The sequence below is a fragment of the Melozone crissalis genome, unplaced genomic scaffold (genome assembly GCF_028551555.1).
Source record: "Melozone crissalis strain CALT ecotype California unplaced genomic scaffold, PUWL_Pcris_2 ptg000012l_1, whole genome shotgun sequence".
NCBI lineage: Eukaryota > Metazoa > Chordata > Aves > Passeriformes > Passerellidae > Melozone > Melozone crissalis.
Genome location: NW_026535790.1, coordinates 151432 through 178179, shown reverse-complemented (window position 1 = coordinate 178179; position 26748 = coordinate 151432). Strand labels below are relative to the sequence as shown.

Sequence of the window (26748 nt, the reverse complement as noted above, 5' to 3'; positions counted from 1 at the left end):
AAGTTCCTCTGAGCTGCTCCAGTCATGGAATGCCAGCACAGTGAGACTACACTTTTAATGAGTAGACTTTAAGTAAAAACCGCATAGATCAGCCCTTGGATTTTGGCTAAATACTGGTAAATTAAATCTAACAGAAGGGTTTTTTTTCATTGAAATCTGTATCTTAAATAAAGGAAGAACAGCAATTCCAGCACTGCTGCTAAGTCTTATATTGAAGGCATTCAGGATACTGAGTGGGGTTTTCCAGCAGCCAAGATCAATGTGTGAGGACAAAGTGGTGTGTTCATGCGTGCTGCACACTAAAAAAGTAAACCACACACTAAAAAGGCTGACAATGCTCTTAAGACTAATATGGTGCATCTCTTGAAAAAAGATAGGGGCATAGGAGTAAGTAGGAGGTAGCTGATTAAGTTGAGAAACACTGGCTTAGAAAAAAATACTTGATCTCAATTCAGCTGTTAGAAAAGAGAGGAGACTCCTGGTACTAAAGTGATTTGGGGGAACTAGCAGAGCAATTAAACCACTTATTACAAGGTACAGGGTTGCGAGCTTGTACCCAAGGGTTGTGTAGCACAAGGATCAAGCTCGTTTCTGTTTAAGGCCCCCACATATCAGTTTCTGTGAGTCCACAGAGCAGAAGAGGTGACAAGAATGCTTGAAAAATTACGGAATTGGCTTTGTTGGACGGACAGAAATTAAAGACGCCACCACACACAGCAAGTCATCAGGTAAACGATGCAGCTCCGCAATAGCCAACCACATACGGCGTCTCCCCCTGCCTGGGAGAACGAGCGCAAATCATGTTCCAAACCCGCCACTTCCTGGTGGGGCTCCGCGGGGCTAACGGGGGATACATATACAGTCCGAGGGCAGCGAACAGCGGCAGCAACGGAGCCCTTCGGTTTCTGCTTCTTAAGGGGAATTATATCAAGGGAGCCGCTGTTTATTGGGGGGTGCTGCAGCGCCCTTCGCTGCCCCGGCGCAAACACAGGCCCCGCCGGGGGCGGGGGCGGCAGCTACCACCAGAGCGGCCCAGCAAAGAGACGCCGCCCCACGGGCCGCCACCTGCACTTCCAACGATGCGCTCGGCACACGGCGCTGCTTCCGACACTTCCGACGATGCGCTCCACACCGAGCTCCCGCGCAACGGCCCCTCCACACCCACGGCGGGGAACCAGCTCCAGAAGCAGCCTCGGGAGCGCCCGGCGGAACGGGCGGCAGCGCTCTGTCCCGCCCCGCCCGGCCCCGCGCGCCCATGGGAGCCGCCGCCGTCCCGGCGTCGCGGGGGGAGGGGGCGGCTGCCGCTGACAGCCCTCCCGTACACGTGACGGACCGCCTGCCCACGTGATGCGCCCGCCCAATGGGCCCGGCCACCGCCCCCCTCCCCCTGTCGTGCTCCCGGCAGCCCCCGCGCGGCCCGGCCGGTCCGTGTCGGTAAGATGGCGACCGTGAGTCTGAGGCTTGGAGATCTGGTGTGGTGAGTGGCGGTGCAGGCTGGGCGGCGGCCGCGGAGCATGGCGGACTGGGCGCCTTTAGCGGAATCGGGCTGCGGCTGCGGAGACGCAGGCGGGGCTGTAGCAGGCCCTGGGAGCGACGCGGCGGGAGCCGAGTCGGTCTGGGCCGCGCTGGGCGCTGTCAGCCCGCGGTGACTTCGGAGAGCGGCTGTGGGCAGGGTGGGGCTCGGCAGAGCAGGGCAGTGCAGTGGTGGGGTTGCTGCCGGGTTGCGGGTATCGCCGCCGCCGTGCCTTGGGCAGTGTGGGAGGAGCGGCGGGAGGCAGCCCGGAGCCAGGGCACCGGGCGGGCGGGAGGCGGGCTGGACTGGGAGCCGGGCCGGCACTGGGGAGGCTGGCGGGGGCGGCGCATGACGGAAGCTGTGTCAGATGGAAGGATGAAGGAAGCGGGACGGAAGGACGAGCGCTGCGTGGTTCCCTTGTAAGCCCGGGCTCACCTCCCGAGGGATGCGAGTAGGGTTAGAGATAGAAAGTGTTTATGGAGGGCCACGCGCCGTTTCTTGGCAGTGCTTTAATGAAGCAACACAACAGTCCAGCGTTTCCTTGCAGGTTGGGGTGTCCCTGTGGAAACCCCCAGAAGCCGTTTCCCCTTGTCACTGCGATCTTACCCTCAGATAGTCAGAGCTGTGATTTCGTGTTTCCTGATGGGGAGAAGTGAGAGCATTCCACCGCGCCCTGTAAGCACCGATTAAGTGCATAGGTTTCGCTGTGCTGGATGGGCTAGGCTGTCCTGCCAGAGCTCAAAGAAGTAGCTGATTTCCAACACGTGAATAAATGCATGCATTTATACTGATAACCCAGATAAAAAGAAGGCTGTGCTTCAGACTGTGACAACTGCAGCTCTCATCTGAAAAATTTGCAGTGCTGGGAAGTTGTCTAATTTATATAGCAAAGTAAGTAAGGATTAGTTACTTTTAGCATATGTATTTCAGATGAGAATTTGGGGAGTGTTACTCTCGGTGCTGGAATGCAGATTATCCTGCTTTAGTTTTGTACATGACAGCCAGGTGCTGTCCCTAGAGCTGTTGCAGGGAACTTTTAACAACGAGACAGCAACAGCAGAAAGGGTTTGCTGAATTTTTTTCTCAGTACAGTAATGGAAGCATTGAATATGAGACATGGTCATGGTCACAGCTCTTGGCAGTGTTGCTGCCTGCCCCTGGCTTCTGAATCCTCTGTGCAGCACTGCCATCTCAGCGTGCTACAGTGCCACTTGCTGAGAAGTTTTGTGTCAGGAGCTGTTGGGCCCCACAGGTTCTTTGCCTGTCTCTTGCAAGACACTTACTAATGGGGTTTTGTGAGTACTGCAGCACAAGTCAGTGACAAGGGTGAAATAAGGATAAAGCTCACCAGGAAAGCTGGTGAGCTGGGGGCTAAGACTAATGTCTCTTCCTCCTCTGTGATTATTTCTAGTATTGCCTAGTTTTCATAATGGAAACATTTGCAAGTGTAGAAAGTAAGCTTTTCTGCCTTTCTTCTATGGGTCTTCATATCTTCAGTTAGTGTGGTGAGCACTTGAAGAAAGTGATAATGGAACACCTGTTGAAGGGATCATGCTATTAATGCTTTTCTGCACGAATCAGAACCTTAGCTTTCTGTGCTGGGAGTTGGTGGCTGCTCTGCTCATCAGCTGCTCTAGACAGGTAGATAGAAGTTCTTAACCTGAACTTTGGTCTCATTGCATTCCTCAGTGTTTTTTTCAGCTCCATGTGAAGAAATCTTCACTCTTATGGTCCTGCAGTGCCTATTACTCTTGTATCTTGCAGACTGTGTTACTGCTACTCTTCTCTTCAGTTCTGGCAGTCCAGCAAGGTCAAACAGACTGTCCAGAGACCTGAGTTAGGTGCAGATGTCAGCCGTGTGTCCTGCCTTGAACAGATGGTTTTGACTGCAAACTGTAACTCTTTTATTGTGAAAAGCGTGACATAATATGAAAAAGCAGGCATCGGGATAGTTAGTTTTTTCTCTAGTTCTAGTGCCTAATAATTTCTTTTTTTTCTCTAGGGGGAAGCTCGGCCGTTACCCTCCATGGCCAGGGAAGGTGAGGTTTGTTTGTATTTATTGTTGCTTTTTTTAGTTTTTCATGGTTTGTGGTTTTTTTTTTTGGTTTTTTTTTTTTTTGGTGTGTTTTTTTTTGTGTTTTCCTTCTGTATAAGGAAAGCTTTGCTTGAAAGCATTTCAGTTGTAGATTAATACTGGTTGTCTTGTTTGTTCTTTTACACATCTGCCCCACAAATCTAAAGTGTGAACTAGTTTAGGGCTTTATTTGATATGTTATCTCAGTCTGTCAGTAAGAGCTGGTAGTTCATGTGGAATGAAAAGCCAACAGAGGGCCAGCTCTGGAACTGATTGTGTTTCCCAAATTTAATTGTTTAATCCCTGTCACTTTCGGCAAGACATGTTTCTTTTCTTCTATAGTAAGTTGGCTAACAGTACTGTCTTAAATAATGGAAATAAGGAGTCTGGCTTCTCAAGATACTGTTTTAGAGGTGTCGCTTTTGAGAATTATCTAGGGTGGTTTGATCCTACTTCTGGTTTGGTTGGGGAATTTTCAGATGAAAGATTTTTAAAAAGGAATTTTATATTTGTATTTGTATATTATATTTGCCGTTTGTATTCCTTCTACTTCTCAGAAAGACCTTTCTTTTATCTTATATGTTGTATGAGGGCTAACCATGCTGAGGTAAGTTTGAGTCAGGTAAAAGAGTAGTCAATGTGGCTGACAACTATAAACATTTGGTTATTGGGTCAGGTTAACACCAGGGTCCTCTACAGGTGTCACCTTGTAACTGAATGATAGCTTTTCTCCTTACTAGCATTCTAAAGTTAATAAGCAATTTATTCTGCGAGTAAAGACAAAGTTTAAATTCTTAAGATTACCTAAGTGGAACAAATTTTTATTAATGCAAGTTATCCTCCTAATCAGATTTTTAAAAAATCTATAATAGCTGAAGACTGGGTGGTAAAATCACAAAATTTGTCACTATGTGCTATTTAATTATGATTTCTAATCGCCTTTAGATTGTTAACCCACCTAAAGATCTGAAGAAACCTCGAGGAAAGAAGTGCTTCTTTGTGAAGTTTTTTGGAACAGAAGATCAGTATGTACCTCCTTGTTTTCATCTGGGGAAAATATTGTACCACATAACGTGGATCTTTTGTGGAAGAAATATTTACTAATATTACAGTGCAGTGTAGCATTGTAAAGGATTGCCTTTGAACCATACAATAAAAGATATTCAGCTGTTATTGCATGCTATATCTGCTCACTGAGGTGTATGAAGGGTATAAAAACTTAGCTTTAGGATTTGAGTTGCTGTGATAGCTCACCACTTTTAGGTGTGGCATGACTGTGTCAGGTTTTAGCATGTAATGAGAAAGGTACAGCTCAGAGTATTTTTTTTTTTGCTGCCAGAGGAATAAAAGTAACTATATAATTGTCATTTGTGAAGGAATATGCTGTCCTACATGCTGATTGAAAACATTCTAGCCGTGCTTTTGTAAGACTTCACAGTATAAGAGAGCCAAAACTGTTTTAGAGTTCCTTTTTGCAAAGCAGAATTTAATGACTTCAAATGTGAGCAAAATCATGGTTGTCTTAGATTTAAATGATTACAAACTAGGTAAAAAAACCCAATGAAAAAGGCCCCTGAGAACTTGGATGTTTTGTGAAACTGAAAATTATTTTGATAACTTTTCAGTTTTCCTCTTTATTTTCTGCTATTAAGTCACGGAATAAAGAAGAAAATTGCAAATATCTGTGGAAGACTAAAAACCCCATTACTTTTAGGAAGAAAGATGACAAGAACTGAAGCCATTTGGTGAATGTCTCTTAAGGAAATTATTTTTCACTGCTAAATTATTTTTGCATAATACTAAAATATTTTTCCATTAAGAAATGAGGTCTAAATTTGATGGAGGAGTAGTGAATGCTACATAGTAATGGGAATGTTTGGATCTCTAGTAATTTGAGGCAGGTGAAGGTTGATTTGAGGCCAGAGAACGTTTTTTGGTGGTGTTATTAAATATGATCATTTGAGCTAATAAATTCGGAGTTGAAGTGCATTATTTCTGTCCTGATTATTTGTTTTCAATTCTTGTATTTCACATTGAATCGAATACAGATTTTTTTGGTATTAAGACAAATGGTCAAATATCTTGGATACTGTAGCTGAGATTAATAACATGATTGCAAATGAAGAGTTCAGAGCTGCAAAATAATTGGGATTTACTACAAGATTCTAGAGCTCTGCCTAGGGCAGATTTGGTCATCTGGCACAGTGAAGTAGTATGGTTGTTGTAGTGTAGCCCCTTCCCCACATTTCCAGCTTGTGAAATTTAATCATATCATGCTAGATAATCAAGAATTAGAAATTTACTTGCTTTGATTGGTACCTGAAAATTGAATAGAAATAAAGACTATCACCTTTCTTTCAAATAATGTTGATAGAGACAAGAGACAGAAGCTTGTGTGCCTCTTCTGTCGTAACTTGGAATGTCAGAAGGATGTACTGGTTAGAGTTGTGCTGTTCTAACCAGTGTGTTGTCTGAGAAAGTTCTCATATGTTTGATTGTGTTTGAGCATAATCAGCCAAATCAGGAAAAATAGAAATTATTTCACTTCAAATGTGAAGATGAAGAGGAAATCTTTTGTACAAGTAAACTAGTGGGTTTGGCAAAAACTTTTTTCAGGTATGTGTATAAACAGGACTTGGAAGGTAACTGAGAGAATGTCACCACCTTATGAACAGCCTGAGGAGCAGCAGAGTGCAGAGCTGTCACTGTTCAAGGGGAGATGAGGAGTGCACTTACCCATACCGATGGTCTAGTGCATATAGCTTCTTTTTTAGCACCTCACTTCTTCGGCCGTGTTCACACTGTATGATGGCATTTCTGTACCATGGATCCATTGCTGCAGTTCTTGTATTACTGCCTTACCCTTTGAGGTTGAACAGGAGAGGATCTGGTCATCAGCTGTTCACCTCTTGTCCAGTGCATAGGAGGCAAAGGCGATGCTGATTTCTGGGTACAGTCCCTCCCGTGAACTTCTGAGGGTTGTTGCCAGCCAGTCTGTCAAGAGGTAGGCAGTGTCAGACCCTATTTTAGACTTACTTCCTTCTGAGGATTCTTAGGTGCCTTCTGTGGCCAGAAATGCGCCTGTTCCAGGCTGGGTGCAAATTGTTCCCCACTGACTCATGTGGCATTGCTTTGTCATACTAAAGTTTAAGGAGAAAGATGTTTAGAAGTAAAAATTGATGTGCATGAGCAGAGCAGAAGGGTAAATAAATAAAAACATACTGATGAGTTTGGCAGTGGTTTTGGTGTAGTGTATAAGTTTTGGTTTTTTGTGAAATTATGGCTAGCTCAGGATACAGCACAGGGGAAATGCATTTTCCTTTTTCTGCAAATTGAATATTACCGTGTACTAGGCCTTTGCAATGATGCAGTGACTAAGGAAATAGATTAACTGGAAAGCTGTGAGTACTTTTGGTCCACCGTACAGAGGTGAGAGCATGAGTGCATTCTGACTGCTCTAAATCCTGGCTTTTGATAAATTTTCTACAGAGCACTGTACTCTATGTGTTGTGTTGGTGGTGTTAGTTTCTTCTGTTACTTTTGAAGGAATGGGTTTTCTGAAAGATAAGGATTCTCTACCCATGGAAGCAGATTTTGCTTATGTTTAAACTGTGAAGTACATATATGCTTTCCCACAGTGAAAGCCACTTGATGTTCATAGTTGTGATGAAATACCCATGTCCTGTTCTAAGTGATTGTGTGCAATTAAGACAATCATATAATGTCTCTTTATTACCTTGTTCTCCAAATTGATAAGGTGTTCTTTCTACTCTGCCTAGGAGTTGTTTTTCTGAGTGTCTCTTCTTAGGGCAAGTAACATTAAAAGGATTCTCTGTCTAAAATCAAGAACAGTTGATGTTTCCTGCCCATAGACCTGACAAGCATGTAACAACATCATTACAGGAATCTAAACAAAAATTTTGATTTAGTTTAGAAGTGGAACTTAGACCTCTTATCTGTGCTTCTAACTGTGCTTCTCAGATAGTATTTAAAATCCCCGTTTATTTTTATCTCCTACAGTTTTGTTGTAGGAAATCTTTGTAGATATTTCAGTAGTCAAGTAAGAACTTTTATTTTGCTGTGTATGTACATTTATTGCTTTTAGTAGTTAAAACTAATAGACTGGCTGGCCTGCAAGTCTTTCTTGGTGTGTGTCATGCAGTTAAAAACAGTTTTACATTTTTTAGCCTGCTTAAGAATCATTATGATATTTGTTAAAACTTAAGATATAATTGCTTTGAAGGTATCTTTCCACTGTGATTCTATAGAAATACTAGTGATGGTCCTGCAGCCCTCAGAGGTGTGTGTACAAACACAGCCATTCACCTTTCTTCCTCCTTTGGCATTCCCTGATAGCCAAATGGACTTGCAAGTCATGGATATCACAGTCTTAACAGGAAGCTGTGACAGCCCATTCTTCCTCGCAGCCTTTTGTAGCGTCAGTGTGAAACTAAATATGGTGGGGTCAAGGGGCACTTCCTGATTTTATATATTAAGGGAAAAAATGGAGGAAGCTTGCAGTCAAAGATGAATGTAATAATTTGCAGCCTCTTTCCATCAGGCACAGTAATTCTAACACAGAGCTCATTACCTTTCCATCCCCCATGTCCTGTTGGGATGAAAGCACCTACCTTTTGCCACTGTTTTCTCTGGTTTTCAAGGAGAGAGTAAATTCAGGATGTAGTCTTTCTGAAATGTTCTTTCAGGTCCTGACATGAGAAAACACTTGCTTTAAATTTGCCAACTGTTGGAAATATACCTTAGTAATCTGAGGATCTGGAGGGATGGGCTGAACTGATGGCGTGGGTGAACTTGTGTTCCTGGTACTTCTCAGTGAGGCCGATTATCCCATGCAGAGCTCTGTGTTGCTGTAGCAGAGACAGCTGCAACATTGTTCAACATCCCTGCAAGCACAGTACCATAGCTGAAAATCACTACAGACAAAACTCTTCTGTCTCGTACTGAGGAGGTATTTTTTTGCACAAATTTGAAAAACCTAATACTTAAATTTCCTTCAGTATTGCCCTGCTTCTGGATTTCTTCTAAATATCCCTTCCTTTATTCTAGTATGATATAGTCATTTTTGTATTTTTTTCCTAGGAGTTTATGTCCTAAGTTGCAGAGTTTAGTTGAGTTACTTAATTTATGAGGGTTGGGATGTTCCCTTTTAACAAAGGAAATCTGTCTTGATTTGTTGTATGCTCACACACACTGGCCTTGTAAATAACTAAGAAATTGTCTTTTGATTTTTAGAACTGGTTGTGTTAGCATTTAGTGTGGGCATCTTAAGTGCTACAGTCTAAAGCAATAAAATTTTTCCCAGACTGCGGTAAACAGAAATTTGGAGATATAGTGCTACTGTTTTCCATGCTTAGCTATATGGTTTGCAAAAAACGAAGATTGGTGGATATTCTTCCATCTCATTTCTGCAGCTTATCATTAGGAGTTGGTATCTGTAGACAGGAAGAGAATGGCTGGAATGGTGAAGGTTTGAAGATCTCCTTGCCTGTGCCATGGATTTCAGTCTGGTGTCTCTGCATCTATCTGTGCCACTGTTTCTGTGTAACTGCAGGTCACTTTCATACTTACCTCTGCTTATTCTGACTTTTGCTTATTGTTCATGTTAATAATGTGGATTTGACATGGGCAGTGGTTTTCTAAGAGTGGTATTTTGGAGACAATGAGGAACAGTGTGAAGAAATGAAAAGAGAAAGCCATTGCTAATAGGTATTTTTATTACATCTTTTCACTTTGCATGTAGCCCATTCTTTAGAGTTGCTGGGTGACTGTGCAGCAGTATGAATGCAATGTCATCTTAAATATGACATCTTCAGTGTCATCACTAATGTTCTTTTCATGCATTGATTCATTGCTGAATCAGGAGAGAAACAGTAGTTAATTTTATATGTTGTATCCTTGAGGCTGATCTAAATACTGGGCTTCATTGGCCTTGAGGGTATTGAGATCTTGTGTATAAACATGAATAGTTTTGTTTGGTGAAAAGTTCTTTAGTTTTCAAGTGCTTGAAACACTGCATGCAATTGGTTTGTGGACATTGGTGTCAAAAGATACTCCTCTCTTATGGAAGGTTGTCCAAGTAGGTGATGCATAAAAAACTGGAAAGGAAAAGACCAATTTAATTTTTTCCCTGCTTTTTTAAAGTTTTTTTTTTTTAACTGAGGCATCATTTAAGATTTTTTTCACTTATTAGTTTGTCTCTGAGATCTCTAGTTCTTTGTCCTGGTGGATCACAAGTGCCAAGATACATCTTTGAAGCTAGGAACCACAAAAAGCTTTGCACTTCGGGCTTTCTCCCTACCAAAGGAAAAAGAATGAGAAAGGAAACTAATGAACCTGTCCAGTGAGGAGTGATAGGATGTGCAGAAACCTAAGAGAATGCCTTGAGGGAAAAAAACTTATTTTTATTTAGAAATTCAGTCCTGCAACAACATTTAACACGTTTTTTTATATTGTGATCCAAAGTTTGGTTTCCTTTATACATATAATGAAAGGCTTCTCATGAGCTGGTGCTCTGTGGTACACAGGGATGTTTGTCACTGTTTGTCATACAGGCAGGCTTTACAGTGTAAGATAATTTTAAGGTGTGTTTCACAGTAATGCCTGGGCAGCTGTGAGAGATACCCTGAATATCTGCTGGACTCAGATTCTAGTCTGAATGCAATGATTTGACTTATTATATAAAGTCAGTTCTTAAAGAAACAATGTAAACAAAGTGAAAGGATTCAGCTTTGCATGCCAGAGCACTGGCTTCTTTGGAAAGGATGCTGGCATTTTCCAGTAGCTTCTAGCAGGTATTGTCTCTGCAAGTGAGACCCAAAATGTTTCATTCTACTTTATTAAAGTTGATTCCTGATTACAAGCAATTTACAAACAATTGCTATTGCCAGTGAGGAGAAAGGTCTTAATAATTTTTTAGTTTTAGAGTTTATTTTGTGGAGAGAGAAGAAACAATCAAGATTCAACAAAGCATTGCAATTATTTTTTGTTGTTTTAGTCTTCATTTTCAGTTTAACTATACAGTGTCTGAAAATGCAGCCTTTAAATCACTTCATCTGCTTGCAGAAGCTAGACTGCACTGGGGAATATTTAAAACCTGTATACGTGGATAGTCTTGTGTAACGTAGGAATACCAGGGGCCAAGAGAAAGTCTGATTGCTCCAGTCAGAGGCAAAGGAAATAGTTATTTTTTCTCATAAACAAAATTATTGTTTTCATACAGAATACCTGGGTACATCAGAAATCAGTTCAGCAATGAGCTGTTGCTTTTGTATTAACTCTGTGTGGTCATCTCTATAGTGAGAATACATAATTTTGGAGTTTTTTTCCTACAGTTTTTTAGACACCTGTATGCTCAATATATTTGAACCAGGGATTGATAGCTGAGAATTGTTAGGTGGACTTTACTCTCGAGTAGATGAGTGGTATTGCCTACTTTACCTGGAAGTGTGGGTCTGTGGGTGTTCCTCATGGTGAAACGAGTGCAGTCATTGGGCTGCCATTGTTTTAAATGCATCTTGTGATCACATCCAAAAGCTGTTTTGTCAGTAGAGAATAATGCTTAAAGGGGGACAGTGCTAGGATGAGGGGACATAAAACTTAAGAAGTAACAAAAGTGCCAGAAGAAAATTCTCACTGAATTCAGTAATAGCAGCCCTTCAGTTTCTAGATAGGAAGTGAGTTTGGGCCGTTGTCATCAGTAGACCTGGGGGAGAAAATGTTGCTGTGTGTTTCTCAAAGCAGGAGGATTTAGAGGACTGCGGTTTGGAAAATATAACTGGCTTCTTTTTTTGTTTCAAGTGCTTGGATCAAAGTGGAGCAGCTGAAGCCTTATCACCCTCACAAAGAGGAAATGATAAAGATTAACAAGGGTAAGCGCTTCCAGCAAGCTGTGGATGCTGTAGAGGAGTTTCTTAGAAAAACCAAAGGCAAGGACCAGGTGAGTGGGTTCTTTTTCACTGTGTGCTTTAAAACAGGTTTTGGCATGAATGATGATTAGATGCCTTGTTACGTGAAAGGAGTTTGTTGCCTCTGGCAAGTTGAGGAGGATTGGGTTTTCCTTCCTTAGGTTTTTGGGGTTTATTTCCGATCCTCTATTCTTCCCTGTTGAATCTTGTTTGGTGGAGAAAAGTGATTATTGGATTATTAAATGATGAAGAAACTGAAGAGGCTAATTGATCTACTTGTGATGATTTTATAAATCAGTCTTAAGTATTTGGTATCAACTAATCTTGTCTTTAGTATATTGGAAGTGCAAGCAGTCCTGGCAAGTCTTCAGGTGGCCTGTTCTGTTACATGCTTACTTAAACTGGTGTGTTTTTGCAGGAGAACTAACCAGGAACTTCATTCACCAACTCCAAAGGTCTAACAGATACGTAGTTTTCAAGTTACTGTGCTGTTGTTTTACTTGATAGTAATCAGCACGGGGTCCTTCACATCCTTGGTTTTGCATGAAAATCATTCCATCTCTTCTCTTCTTTCCTTACCATCTTCTATTCTATAATCTCTCAGGCGTCTTCCCATAACTCCACTGAAGAGAAGAATCGGCGTAATTCCAGTGAAGAAAGAGGCAAGCAGTCTGCTGGTGAAGAGAAACGCAAAGGCAGTTTGTCTGAAGGAAAGGTGAAGAAGGGCACAGGGGAAGGAAAAAAGAGGGTTTCTTCTGTCTCGTCAGAGAGAGGATCAAAATCACCCTTGAAAAGAGCCCAGGATCAGAGCCCCCGAAAGCGGGGGCGTCCACCCAAGGATGAGAAGGTTTGTGTTGTGCATGTCCGCCAGTGCCCGTGGACTTGGCAGCTGGACTTGAGGTCTGACTGGCACCTTGACTAACAGGCCAGCAGGAAGAATCAGTTCAGTATCTCTTTTTTTTAAGCTTTTCCATGTTGCTACTTCTAGACCATTTGGCTGCCTGATACCAATTGGCAAGCATATTGTTGATTCTTCCTGTGATTTTTAGCAGTTAGTTGCTGTGAGTGGCTCTGTTTGTATCTTTGAGAGGGCTTTGAAAGCTGTATCAGGAGACTCCATTCTTTCGTCTTGTCATCCCTCGAGTTCAATTTGTGTGGGAAGGATTAGCAAAGAGATATGGGTCTTCATCTGGCTCCTGACTTCTCCCATCTCATCTGCTTCGTATGATCAGGTGATAAGTAGTTGCTCAACTTCAACCTCAGTACTCACAAAGAGTGAGATATCTTTAAGGGCTAGGGCTTAAAGAAGAAATTCATAGCCTGGGGAATCCACCAGAAGAATTGTCTTCATTTCAGCTTCTGTGCTTTAGGATATGTTCCCATCATCCATTCTGAAGGAGCCTTAATATTTTATTCCTACTACTTCCCTGATATTTCTCTATGTTGTGGCAGCACTTTGTCTACCCTCATATAGAGTTCCAGCCTTTTTATTATGGAACTCACTGTTGTGGTCTAGATCTTCCTATTCCAAATGGATATTTATTTTGGTGGATTATTACAAGTCATATCCTTCATCAGTGACTAAACCTGAAGACAACTGGGAGACCTCAACTGAAACATCGTATGGCAACGTGCTTGCTCATCTGTGCTTCAAGGGGATCACGATGTGCTTCACAGTCTTTTCTTTCAGTCAGGATGCAAGTCAAGATGGTGGTCCTTGCTCTCTGGAATTGTGAACGGATTGGCCTTCGCCGGCTGAAGAGCAGACTATCTTGACGTGGTAAAATGAAGCTGATCATCTCAGATATTAGCTGTGAAGGCATCATAGAGTAGAGTCATAGCATATCCTGATTTGGAAGGGACACACAAGGATCATCAAGCCCAACTCCTAAGCAGTTAAAGAAAATATTGGCTCTTTTTTAGCACCGATGCCTGTGAAATTAGGCTGCGTAACAGATCCCATCAGTTTCTTCTATTGAGGGAAGTTGGAGGAGGGGAGAAATGTATGCATATTTATGAATTAAAACTAATAATTACAGAACTTGTCTTGACTGATGCAGGAAAATGCTTCATTGGCAACATAGTTTTCACTTTTCTAAGTGTCTTCATATAAGCCTGTTGTGTCTCCCCATATTTCTGTTTAAATAAGCCACAGGACCTTTTTTTTCACTTGCAAAATGATTCTGTGTCTTTGAGCTAGATTCATTCCAAAATTAATCAAAACTAATGGCTGGGAGAATTCTGATTGTGCTGACACATTGCATGCATAGGTTTTACTGTGTTATTTACCTTAGGACATCAGAGTGCTTTGAGGGAGCTAATTGTGGTAGTTGACATTATTTTACTGGCACCTGACAAGCAGACTGGTTTTAAAGTTGCCACACAGTGGTGGCCAGCTGTGTGATAACTTCCTGGCCACAAACCAGGAAATTAAGCAGGATAAGGTAGGAAAGTAAGCCTTATAGCTTCTTGAAAGTGGCATATAAAATAATTGCTATGAAAATATAACAATACTGCCTTAATACTGGTTTTCAACCTATGAAATAATTTTAAAATCTTGTCTTCTTGCCTGGTTCTCATAAATTCCTCAAGTTCTTAGCCCTAGAGTAGAAAACGTTTATGTTGTCCTGAATTAATATGATCCTAGGATTTGTGGGTTTTTTCCCTCTGTTCCAGTCCAAATTCTGGCCTCCAAGTAATAAGGATGCATAAAAATCAAGAATCCGGTTTTTGCTGAGGTGTGCTCTGTCTAGAAAGGCTCTGTGGCCATACATGATCATTTACGTTTAGGCTTATATGAACATATTTGAAGGAGCAGCAGAGCTTCATAGGTATCAAAGCGGGTTTTATCCACACTTCACCAGCTGGAGTATGCAGGAGACTCCCTAGGCACTACAAGGTTGGAGACTGATGTCTGCATTGTCCTGCTAACCCTTGGACAGTTGCATCGTTCTAGGTTACTCCTCCAGGACTCTTACTCTGTCTGTTTTTGCAAGCAGTGTTCTTCTCTTGTGCTTCTGTGTGGATGCTAAGGTATATTGTGCATTTTCAGGAAGTAATTTTGGGGGGGAGGTAATGTGACTCCATTTCTGAACCCTCATGTCAGAGGAAGACAGCATGTATTATGTAGAAGTCCTGTGCGTTCTCTTCATGTAGCATAAAAACCTAGATGTCTATAGCATGTATTGATGACCTATAGCATAGAGACTTATTTTAACCTATATGTTTTGGGGATATAAAAGATCAAGTTTAATCTGCTCAACAGTAAAAGCCCCAGTATGTTAAGTACTATCATGATACTACAAACTGGGGCTATGGAGCCGATGGGGCAGCCCACATACCAGTTTGTCTCATGGATTCTGCAAACTTGAGCAGATGTGGCTGTCAATCTGATGCTTTGAAGGTTCTCCTGATAACAGGTAGGCTATTCTATTGTGACAGGGTAGGATTAAAAGGGTTCAGACCTCTCCTTGTAATGGTGTTCTTCACTCATTTGTTAAGCGTTTTGCATCCACCAGAGGAAAGTATGTGATCAAGCATGTTTGTTTTCTGCTCATTCCATAAGTGCACAAATGCAGTGATTCCTCTTAGGTATGAAGAATGGACTCTCCAGAAACCATAAATCTGGTTGAAATCCTTAGCTGGCAGTTGATGCTTTTTCTCACCTCACCTGTATTGCTAATACTCCGTGTTTAAATATGAATGCTCGTGGAAAGACTTGTGAAATTGAAGGCTTTTGTCGTGCTTTCGGAGCTCTCTATGTGTGTTCGAATGATCATCATGCTGTGACCTGCTCCTGAGCCAGATTTTAAGCTCTTTGTGATCCTCCTTCTCTCTCCTCAGGACCTCACAATTCCAGAGTCAAGTACAGTGAAGAGAGTGATGACTGGAACAGTGGCTGGATTTAAATGGCCGCCAAGTGTGAGCGAGGTGAGAAGCTTTACAACCTCTATGTTCTGAGTTGGTGGCAGCAAATCTAGAGCCTTTTGTCTGGCTGTAAAACAGCCTGTTCTTACCTTCTTGTGTCGAACATATTGCAGTATAACAAAGTTGAACAATATCCCAGATAGTTCAGAAGTATGCTGGGAAATGAGTTTTCTGTCTCTGTGGAACTTGCAGATTCACACTAAACTTGCTGTACTAATGTTTACACTTCTTGTTTCAAAAGCATTTCTGTGACTGACTTCCCAGGAGTGGAGGTGATCTGGATAGTCTCTCCCTGTCTGAATGCTATCACATGGGGTGCTTACATTTGATTTCCTTCACAAAGCAGCTTTTGAAAGCCTTTTGATTTTGTTGAGTAAATGAGTGATCAGTAAAGCAGAGTAAGAGCAGTGTGATTCCAGGCTAGTACGTGTGATGCTCGCTGGGGAGATGAGGGATCTGGGCCTTCAGTCCTTGTTGGTGTTAGGATGGGTTTGCTTGGCATGTGACAATCTTCAGTCAATTCTCAGAATGCTGCCTTATGGAATTACTTAGAACCTGGAAAATAAGTGTTTTCATTTGCTTGGGAGAGGAAGAAGTGCAAGATGAATTTTCTTCCTCCCATGTTAATATTTCTTGTATACTTCTTTCCTACAGATGTCCAAAAATGAGGAATTTGGTTTGAATGGCTTTGGTTTTGAGAATGAAACAAAATGTAAACTACTTAATTGAAACAGATTCCTTGTGACAGCTGATACATTTTATGTTTTCTGCCTTATGCTGTTGCTCTCATGCAGCTTAGGAGAGCGAGGGAATTGTGCTGTGGTAACTCAGTGACTCTCTCAATTTATTTCTGAGGCTGTATTTTCTCTCTTTGTAGCCTGTGAAGGACAGTGATCCACACTTTCATCACTTCCTGCTGAGCCAGACAGAGAAGGTAAGGATTTGGCAGACAGGATCATGTTGCTAGGTAGCTTGGAGTCCTGCCCTTTGCTGGAACTGAATACAAGGGGCATGCATAAAGAACTCCAGAATTCTCTTCTTTAGGGGGTGGCAGTTAGATAAGTTGAAGTACTTCCAAGCCTGAAGATTTAGAGTGATTTAGCATTAAGTACAGTGAATAGTTTTAAGTAATTCAAGATTGTCTACCACTAGTTTTTGACAGATCTGATGTAATAAATTGTGTAGAATGAACAGGATGGACAGGAAAAGCTTTTTTTGTGTTCAAAAATCCTGTTGTTTGATTATTTTTGATGGTTGTCCTGTCAGATTCTCCATCTGGATAGGCTTGCCAGTTCACTGAATGTTGCAAGAGAACTTCCAAGACCAGAAAAGCGCCGTGTAAAATACAGCCTGTTTATCTCCTGAGAGTCAGAAGTCTTGCAGGATTTTATATTCAGCAGTGAACATCAGGAGGAAAAGGAAAGATCAAATTAAGCATAAAAGGATTTATATCTCGCTGAGGATCTGGGCAGAGCCAGAAGGATTAAGAGCTGCTAACAGTTTTATCTATACGAGCTCACAGTAAGCAGCATGGGGAGAAGCAGCCTTTGCCTTAGCATTTGTAGAAAGCCTTCTACATGCCTTCTCATATTAACCAGAAGGTTTTGGTTCCACAACTTGCAGAGACATAGTGAGTGTAGATGTGAGGCTTCATGGCAGGCTTCAGAGAGCTAAATGTTAGGAGTAGGGATGGCCTAGGTTCTGGTGCCTCCAGAAGAGCCTGTTATAGGAACTACAGAAGGGAGTTTGCAGTGCCTTTGTCAGAAGACAGGGTGAATTGCTGGGGCAGGGTGGGAAAGAACAATCTTAATATCTTGCAATGTATTTTAGGTTTTATTTTCTCCGCTTGAGGGAAGCCTCAGAGTTGTCCTGGTTTGAAGGTGGTGGTGGGTGGGTGAGCTCCCTGCTTCTGTGGAATAAGGATATGGTCTGTTTGCTCGGCAGAGTAAATCAGCACTGTCCTTCCCCTGAATGCTTTGTCTTCTCCATACAGCCAGCTGTCTGCTATCAAGCCATCACAAAAAAGCTGAAGGTTTGTGAAGAGGTAAAGCAAATCTTCATTTTGATGGATGTTTATTGTTATGAGGCGTTGCGGTTCTTCCACAGTTGTGCATTAAATTATTTTTATTATTATTTTTCCCCTCTCTTTTCCCCACCCCCCTGCCCTTGTCCCCCCACCCCACTCCCTCAGGAGACAGGATCCACCTCGATCCAGGCAGCAGACAGCACAGCAGTCAATGGCAGCATCACACCTACAGACAAAAAGTAAGATCTCCAATACACTTCAGCCATTTCCTTCCCAGCTCACACATGCAGCCATTCTCCAGCCTGTCACTGAGAATGAATAAACCTAACATTTCCCTTTAACTGCACATTGCTTCTTTCCTTGTGTGAAACTGTTTGGGGGACAAGGTGGGAGAGAGGCAGCTAAATTCAAAGGGGGCTGTGCAATACAAAATTCAGAGTAAATTCTGTCCTGGATACATCTGCAATTTGGAGTGTTTCTGCAGTTGTTTTTTTCAGTTGGTCCCACTGCAGGATGTTAGCAGCAGTATTCCGAAGTGTTGCATGAGATAGGAAGATAAAAGGGGATCTCTCTCCATTAGTTGACTGGGGTCATTTAATAGCTCTCCTGAGCATGCAGAAGACAAAAGAAAGAGGGAGATGTGTTCTCCCATCACAAAAACTTTGCTGTGTGGCACATGAGCTTTCTGGTTTCTCCTAACGCACCCATTCTCTTTTATAGAGTGAGGGAAGGCTAGCTTGAGCTTCCTGTAACTTCTGCTCTGTTCACATTGAGTTCAGGCCACTCTTGCTGTTTGCTGTTGGGGCAGTTCTCGTGGGATGCCAGTTCTCATTTGTACTGCAGGGGAACAAAAATAACAATGAAGCTATTCAGGGAAAACAGTCTCTCAGGAAAGTGCATCTCAGAGGTGGGTTGTGAAGGAAGGAATACCTCTGCTGGTTTCGAGACTTGAAAATAGGTAGATCTTATTTGGGCCATTTAAGGAGCCTGTAGTGATTTGCTCTGCCCTATCTAAGGGCAGAAAGAGGAAAAGGCAGCATGGCTAGCTGGGAGAAGACAGGTGCTGCTGTAGTGTGGCTATTTCTGCAGAATTAACTACTGGATTTGCCAGGTAGCTTTTGTTGTGGTGTTACCTTGGATATAACTGAATGCGTCAGAATCTCTTTGAAAACTCTGGGTTTTACGGGAAACTGCATGATGGGTAAAATGGTTCTTGCAGCAATATCTGCAAGAGGAATTTTTGTTGTAGGTGATCATAGGGACTTGGTGGCATAGTCTCTCTTTTTTGAATGGAGGGAGCAAAATTCTTTCCACCCTGTGGGAGGAAGGAAAGGGTGTTCTCTGGGACTGATGGTGACCTGTACTGGCTCAATACTTCCTTTCTTCCTTTGTCTGAAATGGCAGCTGTAGAACAGGGACTAGGTCTTTGGTCTGGCATGATGCTTAGCACAGTAGTCTTAGCTAGACTTTATCAAAACTAGGATACTAATGTATCGTTCAATTATACAAGCAAACATTATATGTGTGACTTAGTTTTAAAGTCAGAAGATTAATAATTAGAGAAGCACCTGCTCATTTCTAAGTGTGCCCTTTAACTTCAGTAAAGCAATGACTGTCAACAGAAAGCGCACAAACAGCAATTTTTAGTAAGCAAAAAACCAGACATAAACCATCCACCCCAAACTAACAAAAAGAATCCCGACCATCCAAACCTTTAATATTTAGGTGATCTTATGAAATAGGCTAAAGACTTTGTTCAGGAAATTGTTAGGGATGCTTGGTAAGCAAAATAAATTTCAGCTTGCTTTTAAAGCTCAGTATTTGCCCATTGTAGCTGTGGTTGCAGTAGAACATGTTTGTTTGGGTATTTTTTGTGCTGATGATGCTCCAGTTTGCTCTTTGTCATTTCCAGCACCATGGGAAGCTAACACTGATTGCTCTCTCTTGCGTTAATGTTTATCTATACCCTTAGGATAGGATTTCTGGGCCTTGGTCTGATGGGAAGTGGCATTGTCTCCAACTTGCTAAAGATGGGTCACACTGTCACTGTCTGGAACCGGACTGCTGAGAAGGTAGGCATGTGCTTAAGCCTCTGCTAAACATTCAGTTACCCCCTGTATCTCATGGAGTCATCTGTCAGTGGTGTCTGGGAGGGGATGCCAAAGAAACACAAGGATATGCTTGCCACCTTGTTTTGTCCTGTTTCCTATGTGTTTGTTGGTGGGCATGACTAGGTGCAGCTGTGGTCTGTTCTAGTGTGGTCACTCTTATGTCAGTGGTCTCACCCCACTGCCTTTTTGTGTGAGAGGAGAGAATTGTCAGAAAAATTACACTTTTGTATATTACACCCATGTATGTGTTGAAGAATGAGATGTAACATGCCTCTGAAAATAACTGCTGATGTGAATAGCCATGATCAGTGTATTGTGCATCTGTGAATAGCCATGAAAATACTGCTGATGTGAGTTGCCATGCAACGTATTGTGCCAAAAAGGCCAGGTGCAGGGTGTTATCCCAGGAGATTGAGGGTATGGTAAGATGCACTGCTCAGCTGCAGGTTAGTCTACATCTATTGTGCTAGTCATGTGGTAACAAGTGTTCTGTTAAAGACCTGTTGTGTCATGAGACCAGGATGGAGAAGGGCTTTATAGGAGTATTCAAACTGAAAATGGAGCTTATATTGCATTGCACTTATATACTAGACAGTGTTACTCTTTGTAGTGGAGTAGGAATATAGGTAGCTGGGGGAGATGTGGTAGTTGTAAGATGCTGTGGAATAGCAGAGCAGGAAGGGTGCTGTGGTTACTTTGTTAAAAGGGGACTAAGATTTATTTTTTTCAAGAGCAAAACATGGCTGATATGAGGGGATAGGGTAAGGAGGAGCTAAGATTTTGAAGCAGCAGCCCTCTGAAACACACTCATCTAAGATGTGCATATTCCTATTACTATCCAGTAACACATGTTGCTATGTCCTTTAACCAATTTTTTTCCCTAAATCTTCCTTTTTTTCCCTAATAATTTCTTGCCAAACCCACAAATTTCTTCCTGTTTCACCTTAGAGTTTTATTTCTTTGTGTCTTTCTTTCAAAGTTCTTCACCCCTTCTTCAGAAAAGCTGCAAAAAGCCCTGCACACGCACATATGTGTGTGTGTAGACAAAGCAACAGAAGAAGACAAAGTTGTGTAATTAACATGCCTGTCTCCTTTAGAGTTGTGTCCTGCGGTAGAATTTTTACAGCAAAATGCAAAGAATCCATTTGCTTGGTATTTAATATTTGTCTTACCTTTGGACTTGTGCCTTTTGCAGTGTGATTTGTTCATCCAGGAGGGTGCACGGCTGGGAAGAACCCCTGCTGAAGTAGTCTCCACCTGTGACATCACGTTTGCCTGTGTATCAGATCCAAAAGCAGCAAAGGATGTAAGGATTAGCTCTTATTTTACCCCTGCTGGTTAGACTATGAGATGGCAGTCACTGAATGCCGGTTCTGATTCCTGCTAACCACAGTAGCCTGGGTCATTGTACATCCTGAGCAGTGCAGCTGTGTGAAAATAAATGTCCTAACAAAAATTAAGCATTTTAAAAATGAAGTCTTTGAGGACCGGTTCTGATAACCCTCTGGGGGTCTGCCACTGTAGCGCCAGACTCAGCTGGACTCCTGCAGAAGTGGGGTTTCTCTGCAGACACCCTATTGCTTTACCGCTCTTCTGTTCTCCACAGCTGGTGCTTGGTCCAAGTGGAGTGTTGCAGGGGATTCGCCCAGGGAAGTGTTATGTGGATATGTCCACAGTGGATGCAGATACAGTCACAGAGCTGGCCCAGGTAATCACCGAACTGAGCCTCTTAACAGCAGCAGGTGTTCATTCAGCAGAAGTTCTTCAGTTTCTGTTGGTAATAAAACTTTTAGAGGTCCTTGGGAGAGTCTCAAGTTCCAGGCAAACAAGACAAGTCTTCTTTGTCAAGTCTTAACCAGCAAACAGTGTTGGATGAGATGCTCCCTGGTGATACCAGCGAAGTTGTAGATTTGGCAGAGCTGTTACCTGACACCATTGCAAACAGCCAAATTTTGATCCCCTAAGAAATATTTGTAGACAGGTTGGTATTCTGTAGCAAACTCGTGAGTAAAACCCTATCTAGATTAATGACTGATGAAATGCAAAATCTGCCTAGTTTAAGTGCTCTGGTTGGGGAAAATTAATGCCTTCACATTTCATTCTATAGAAATACTATTATAGGATTTCTGTAGAAGTGTTCTGATTACTTCTGCTGTGGTATCTGTGATTTCTTTTTTGGCATCTTGCTTGTTCCCCACTGCCCTAAGGCAGCATGTGTGGTTTTACAAGGAAGGGGAACTGGTTTTGTCAAGTTCTAAGTAAACATGTTGTTGATGTGCTGGTGTGTAACGTTAATTCAGAGAATGCAGATCACCCATATTAGTAAACATGTGGCTGAAGAGGTCTGTCAAAGGCCTTTCCTCTGTGGGAAAGAGGGGAAAATACAGTGATCAATCTTCTGGGGTTCTTATGCGACATATACACCTTCAACATTGGTCCCTTGGCCAGTATAGGGTGCCATGACTAAAGCGTGTCAGTTCAGCTGCTTAAAATATACACAGTAGTGATGGGTGCTGGAGGGTCTTGCATGGACCCTTTTGGTCTTAATCACACTTTGCAGGATACATCACAATAGTGCTTTCCTCTCCTGTTGGAGCTATTTGTTCTGCTTTAAATTTCTGTCCTTAGTGGCAGGTATGCCTTAAATTATGTTCCTGCTGCTGTTCATGCACAGCTAACCAGAGATGTTCTTCTCCCAGGTGATAGTGTCCCGAGGTGGTCGCTTTCTGGAAGCACCAGTCTCAGGAAACCAGCAGCTCTCTAATGATGGAATGCTTGTGATCCTGGCAGCTGGTGACAGGGGTTTATATGAGGACTGCAGCAGCTGTTTCCAAGCCATGGGGAAGACCTCTTTTTTCTTAGGTAATTGAAATGTGGAGGGCCTGATAGCAATTTCTTAGTGCAAGGACTGGGAATTTCAGCAAGGAGTCTGAGATGTATATGTCACCTTTTTTCTGTGGGCAGTGTGGGAAATTGGCTTGCTGCTCTGGAACTTGGCCAGTTTCAGAGCCTGCAGGCTAAGGTTTCTTTTTTGAATGCCAGCTTATTTTGGAGGATCTGTGATACTTTTGGTTTTAAATAATATTTTCTTATTATTTCTCCATTCCTTTGAGTGCTTGGAAAATGGAAATATTTTCTGAAGTCTTTCAGGTCAAGGGAGAGATGCCAAGTGCTTGATGACAGGAATCTAACAGTGTCACTGCTGTGTGGGCTAGGGAGGTAGGGCTGCTACATCTCTTCTGGAGGAATCCCAATGGTGTGTCTCACTCCCAGGTGAAGTAGGCAATGCCGCCAAGATGATGCTGATTGTGAACATGGTCCAAGGCAGCTTCATGGCAACAATAGCAGAAGGACTGACTTTGGCTCAAGTGACTGGCCAGTCCCAGCAGACCCTTCTGGATATCCTCAATCAGGGACAACTTGCCAGCATCTTCCTGGACCAGAAGTGCCAAAGTAAAGTTCTCTTACACTATTTTCTTACAGGTCATTTTTACAATCTAGCAGCTTTTCAGATCGTGGCAGAAGGTAGAAAATAACAATCCCATCTTCATCAGCCTGGGATAGTGGTTATTTTAAGCATTCTGGAAATGAATGCTTAAAATACAGCTTTTCAGATAGTGGCAGAAGGTAGAACATAACAATCTCATCTTCATCAACCTGGGATAATGGTTATTTTGAGCATTCTGTAAATGAAGAACTGAGTTCCCATTCCTTCCCCTTCATAGCTGGGACTTCTGAGAATCTGAGTTAGGACTGCTTAGGGCTTAAGTCAGGATTTCATTGCAGCAGGGTAACAAGCTGCTTAGAAATCTTAGCTCACTTTGTCAGTGGGCAGTAGTGATATTAATCTGCTGTGGCCAAATGAAGATGGAGAGTGCAAAAACAGGAGAGTTAAAAGTAGTGATCAGCAATGGAAAGAGAGATTGGTGTTGAATTACAGCCCCCTGCAGCATTGGCTTGGCTTCCTTTTGTCATGCTTAATTTTGCATGGGTTCCTCTCCGCAGATATCTTGCAAGGAAACTTCAAACCTGATTTCTACCTGAAGTACATCCAGAAGGATCTTAGATTAGCTATTGCACTGGGCGATTCTGTCAACCACCCAACTCCCATGGCAGCTGCTGCCAACGAGGTAAGAGTTGTTCAGTGTTTAGATGTGTTCTTTAGCATTTATTCAACAGTGCCATTTGTCAATCGGAGACGCAGATCAAAGAATTACATCATCTCTAAGACAAGAGAACAGTGATTGAAATATTTTTTGACTAGGGTAGCATTGGATTTGTTTTGATTGTAGAGACACTTAGAATGTTACATCAGGAAACACAGAAAGACCTGGCATTTTCTGATCTGCACTTGGATTATTTGACGTCCTGTGCGGTTCTCTGGTTGCAGTGGTCAGCAAAGGAGTTTTTCTGCTGGGAAAAGGCTTCACACAAGAGCAGACTCTGATCCTTTTCTGATTTCTCTTTAGGTCTATAAACGAGCAAAAGCCTTGGACCAATCTGACAACGACATGTCCGCAGTGTACAGGGCCTACATCCATTAGGCTGCACCCTTCTTACTGTTCATACGATGATGATTGATTAATATTATTATGATACTGGGTTTTAACTCTGGACCAGTCCATCTCTGTCTTTCCATTTCCTTTTATACACAAACTTTGAGACCTGCTGTGGTGAGCCTTCCACTGTGGCAGGAGGGGGGAGGAGGGGGCTCGGATTGTTGCAGTCTAATTAGAAAAATCCATGCCATGCACTGACAGTCGTGAGATGAAACAGCGGCAATTGTTCAGAAGCTCTGAGGCAACTCTGCCAGAAATCTGCTGCTTGGCTGCTTTAATTTTCCTCTGTTTGCTAGTTCAAGATGCTGTTTCTAACAATCCCTTTTCTTTGCTGTGAAATAATGCAAGTGCTGGACTCTCTGCATCAAGGGGACAGGGTCCTTGGTCCCAAGTAAGGTGAGGAGCATGCCTGCTAATTAGCCACTGTTAGAGAACAAGGCACCTCCCATGGAGGAGAAGGGCAGTTCCAGAGGGTAAGGGGAGTTGAGTGCAACACTCTTGATTCAGTTTCTTTTTAGAGTTCCACTTCCCCACGTTGATGGAGGAATTCCTGTACTGTTAAAGATAACACATTGCATCCATGTCTTCCCCTGTACAGACAACTACAGCTTAGGGAATACAAACTGTACTGAAAATAGGAGAATACTTATGTCAATGAGACTCCTGAAAGGTTTTTCATAGCCCATCCAAAACATCATTGGAAAGTAGCACCTTTGCATAGAGAACTGCAAGACAAACATAGTGCCTATAAAACTGGGCTAGAGATTTTACTTGTTCCTGGCCTTAGCTTATGTTACTACTTGTTTGGTTTTTTTTTAACCCTTGTAGTCAATAATTACAAAGGTGTCTTGGATTGCAGCAGTGTCACAAGCAGAGTGGTGAGTCTGAAAAGGGAGAGAAGAATGATCCAAGAGATTGAGATTCCTGAGCTCCTTTCTGTGCTCTCTGGCCTTTGCATGGTTGTCACATCTCTCAGCCTGTTTGCCCATCTATAAAGGTGGGTGATGGTTACCTACCTCACAGGGATACTTTTGTGTACTGCCTAGTGATCTTTATACATGTCAGATTTTCCATACATGTTCTTAGTGTTACTACTTTGGGTACAAGATAGCACAGCATGAGCCTTCTCCCTGTATCTGTGAACTCTGCTTATGGCCAGATACCAACTTCTAGAAAGACCAATAACTGAGATTGGGGAGGCTAAGACCACTGCTGAGCTTTAGTCTAGAGATGGGTGACATGAACTGCAGATGCCAAGGCTAGAGAACAGAGATGGTCTCAGTGTAGATAGCAGAGCAACCCAGAGTCCAAAGGATGCCTGTCACAAAAAATGCACGGGGTGTGGCTTGGTTTTTGGTTGGTTTGGGTTTTTTTTTTTTTTTCCAATTCTCAGTATTAGCCTTTTGGGAGTGTTCTTGCATTTTAAATTTGAGTGTTAGAAAAATGCCAGTGAGAAACTTTGGCCAAAATCACTGCTCAAGTGGTACAATCTCCTTCCTCCCTTGGGCTGGGATTCTGAAAGGAAAGAAGACAAATTCAAATTAGGTTGTTTTCCTGACATCTGCCCCTGCCACCTTATTTTTTTTCCTAGGAACTTAATGGCTGTGTAAGGAAATTTTCCCTGGGTTAGGATTTCTTACCAGTCCTGCTTTGTGCAGCATGTGTGTATGGTTCAGGGACACCTTGTTAAGAAAGAAAGAAGGAAAGTGTCACATACTCATTGAATCACAACATCTAATGCCTTATGCTGTAAATGTTACTTTGAGTATTTCACCTCCTGTGATGACTGTTCCTTGTGGGCTGATGCTGTATTCTGCATTACTTATATCCTGTAGTGAACACCTGGCAACAGGGCTGTCAGACCTCACTGCCTCTTGGCCACTGTGTGTGGGCGATGGTAGTTCTACACCTGTGTTCCTTTGGCAATGCCACTGCCATTCTGTATGTAGGTATTCACGTTAAAGGCATGTAAAATTGCCAGCATAGTTAACCATTGACCTGCTTTGGCACACTGTTCTTCTCCACTCAGAACTCCACAGTTAGCATCTGAAGTCCTTTGTTAAACATACTATAGTAAAAAAAAAAAATCTCTCATATGAATTGTGCATTGTGGGCATCTGAGGGAAGTTGTGGGTTTGGAGGCAGGAAATGAGACTGAAGGAAAAAATCTTTTGGGAGGAAGGAAGTACTGTCCTGTGTGCAGAGCCAGTTCAGTGGCGTCCCCCCCGTCCCTGCCGTCTTGTGCCAGAGTGACCGTGAATGGTGTGAGCAATGGTAATGGAGTATCTTTGTTAGTTTGTGGTGCCTCTGGATACAGAGAGAATGCCAAAGGAGCTCTCAAGTCCTGTGACAGGTATTTCATAATGAATTCAAAGGACCAGTCCCAAGGCAGCTCACTGCTGCAGGGTTTGTTTCCAGAAATACTGTAGTTCCCAAGAATGGAGATGGTTATTTCTGTGGGAGTGGCAGATGTGGACTAGTTAACACTGTAATTTATCCTGGAAGGGTCTGACTGCAGCTTTCAGCCATTGTGGGTAGCTGTAGAGTGGCTGCAGTGCTGCCTGGACAGCTGTACAGTCACAGGTGTGCCCAGGAGAAGCAGGAGGAGACCAA

At 42.6% G+C, this 26748-nt stretch overlaps 1 protein-coding gene across 1 annotated transcript; it reads left to right on the top strand.

The window, feature by feature from the left end:
- The first annotated feature begins 1390 nt into the window (after positions 1-1390).
- Positions 1391-26307, top strand: GLYR1 (glyoxylate reductase 1 homolog). Its single transcript, XM_054270636.1, has 16 exons — positions 1391-1477; positions 3516-3552; positions 4533-4612; positions 11406-11544; positions 12117-12359; positions 15356-15442; positions 16317-16373; positions 17433-17483; positions 17631-17704; positions 19438-19537; positions 20772-20882; positions 21183-21284; positions 22276-22438; positions 22850-23029; positions 23582-23706; positions 24046-26307. The coding sequence occupies exons 1-16, from the start codon at positions 1440-1442 to the stop codon at positions 24118-24120; spliced, it is 1662 nt and encodes a 553-aa protein (XP_054126611.1). The 5' UTR covers positions 1391-1439; the 3' UTR covers positions 24121-26307.
- The last annotated feature ends 441 nt before the right edge of the window (positions 26308-26748 follow it).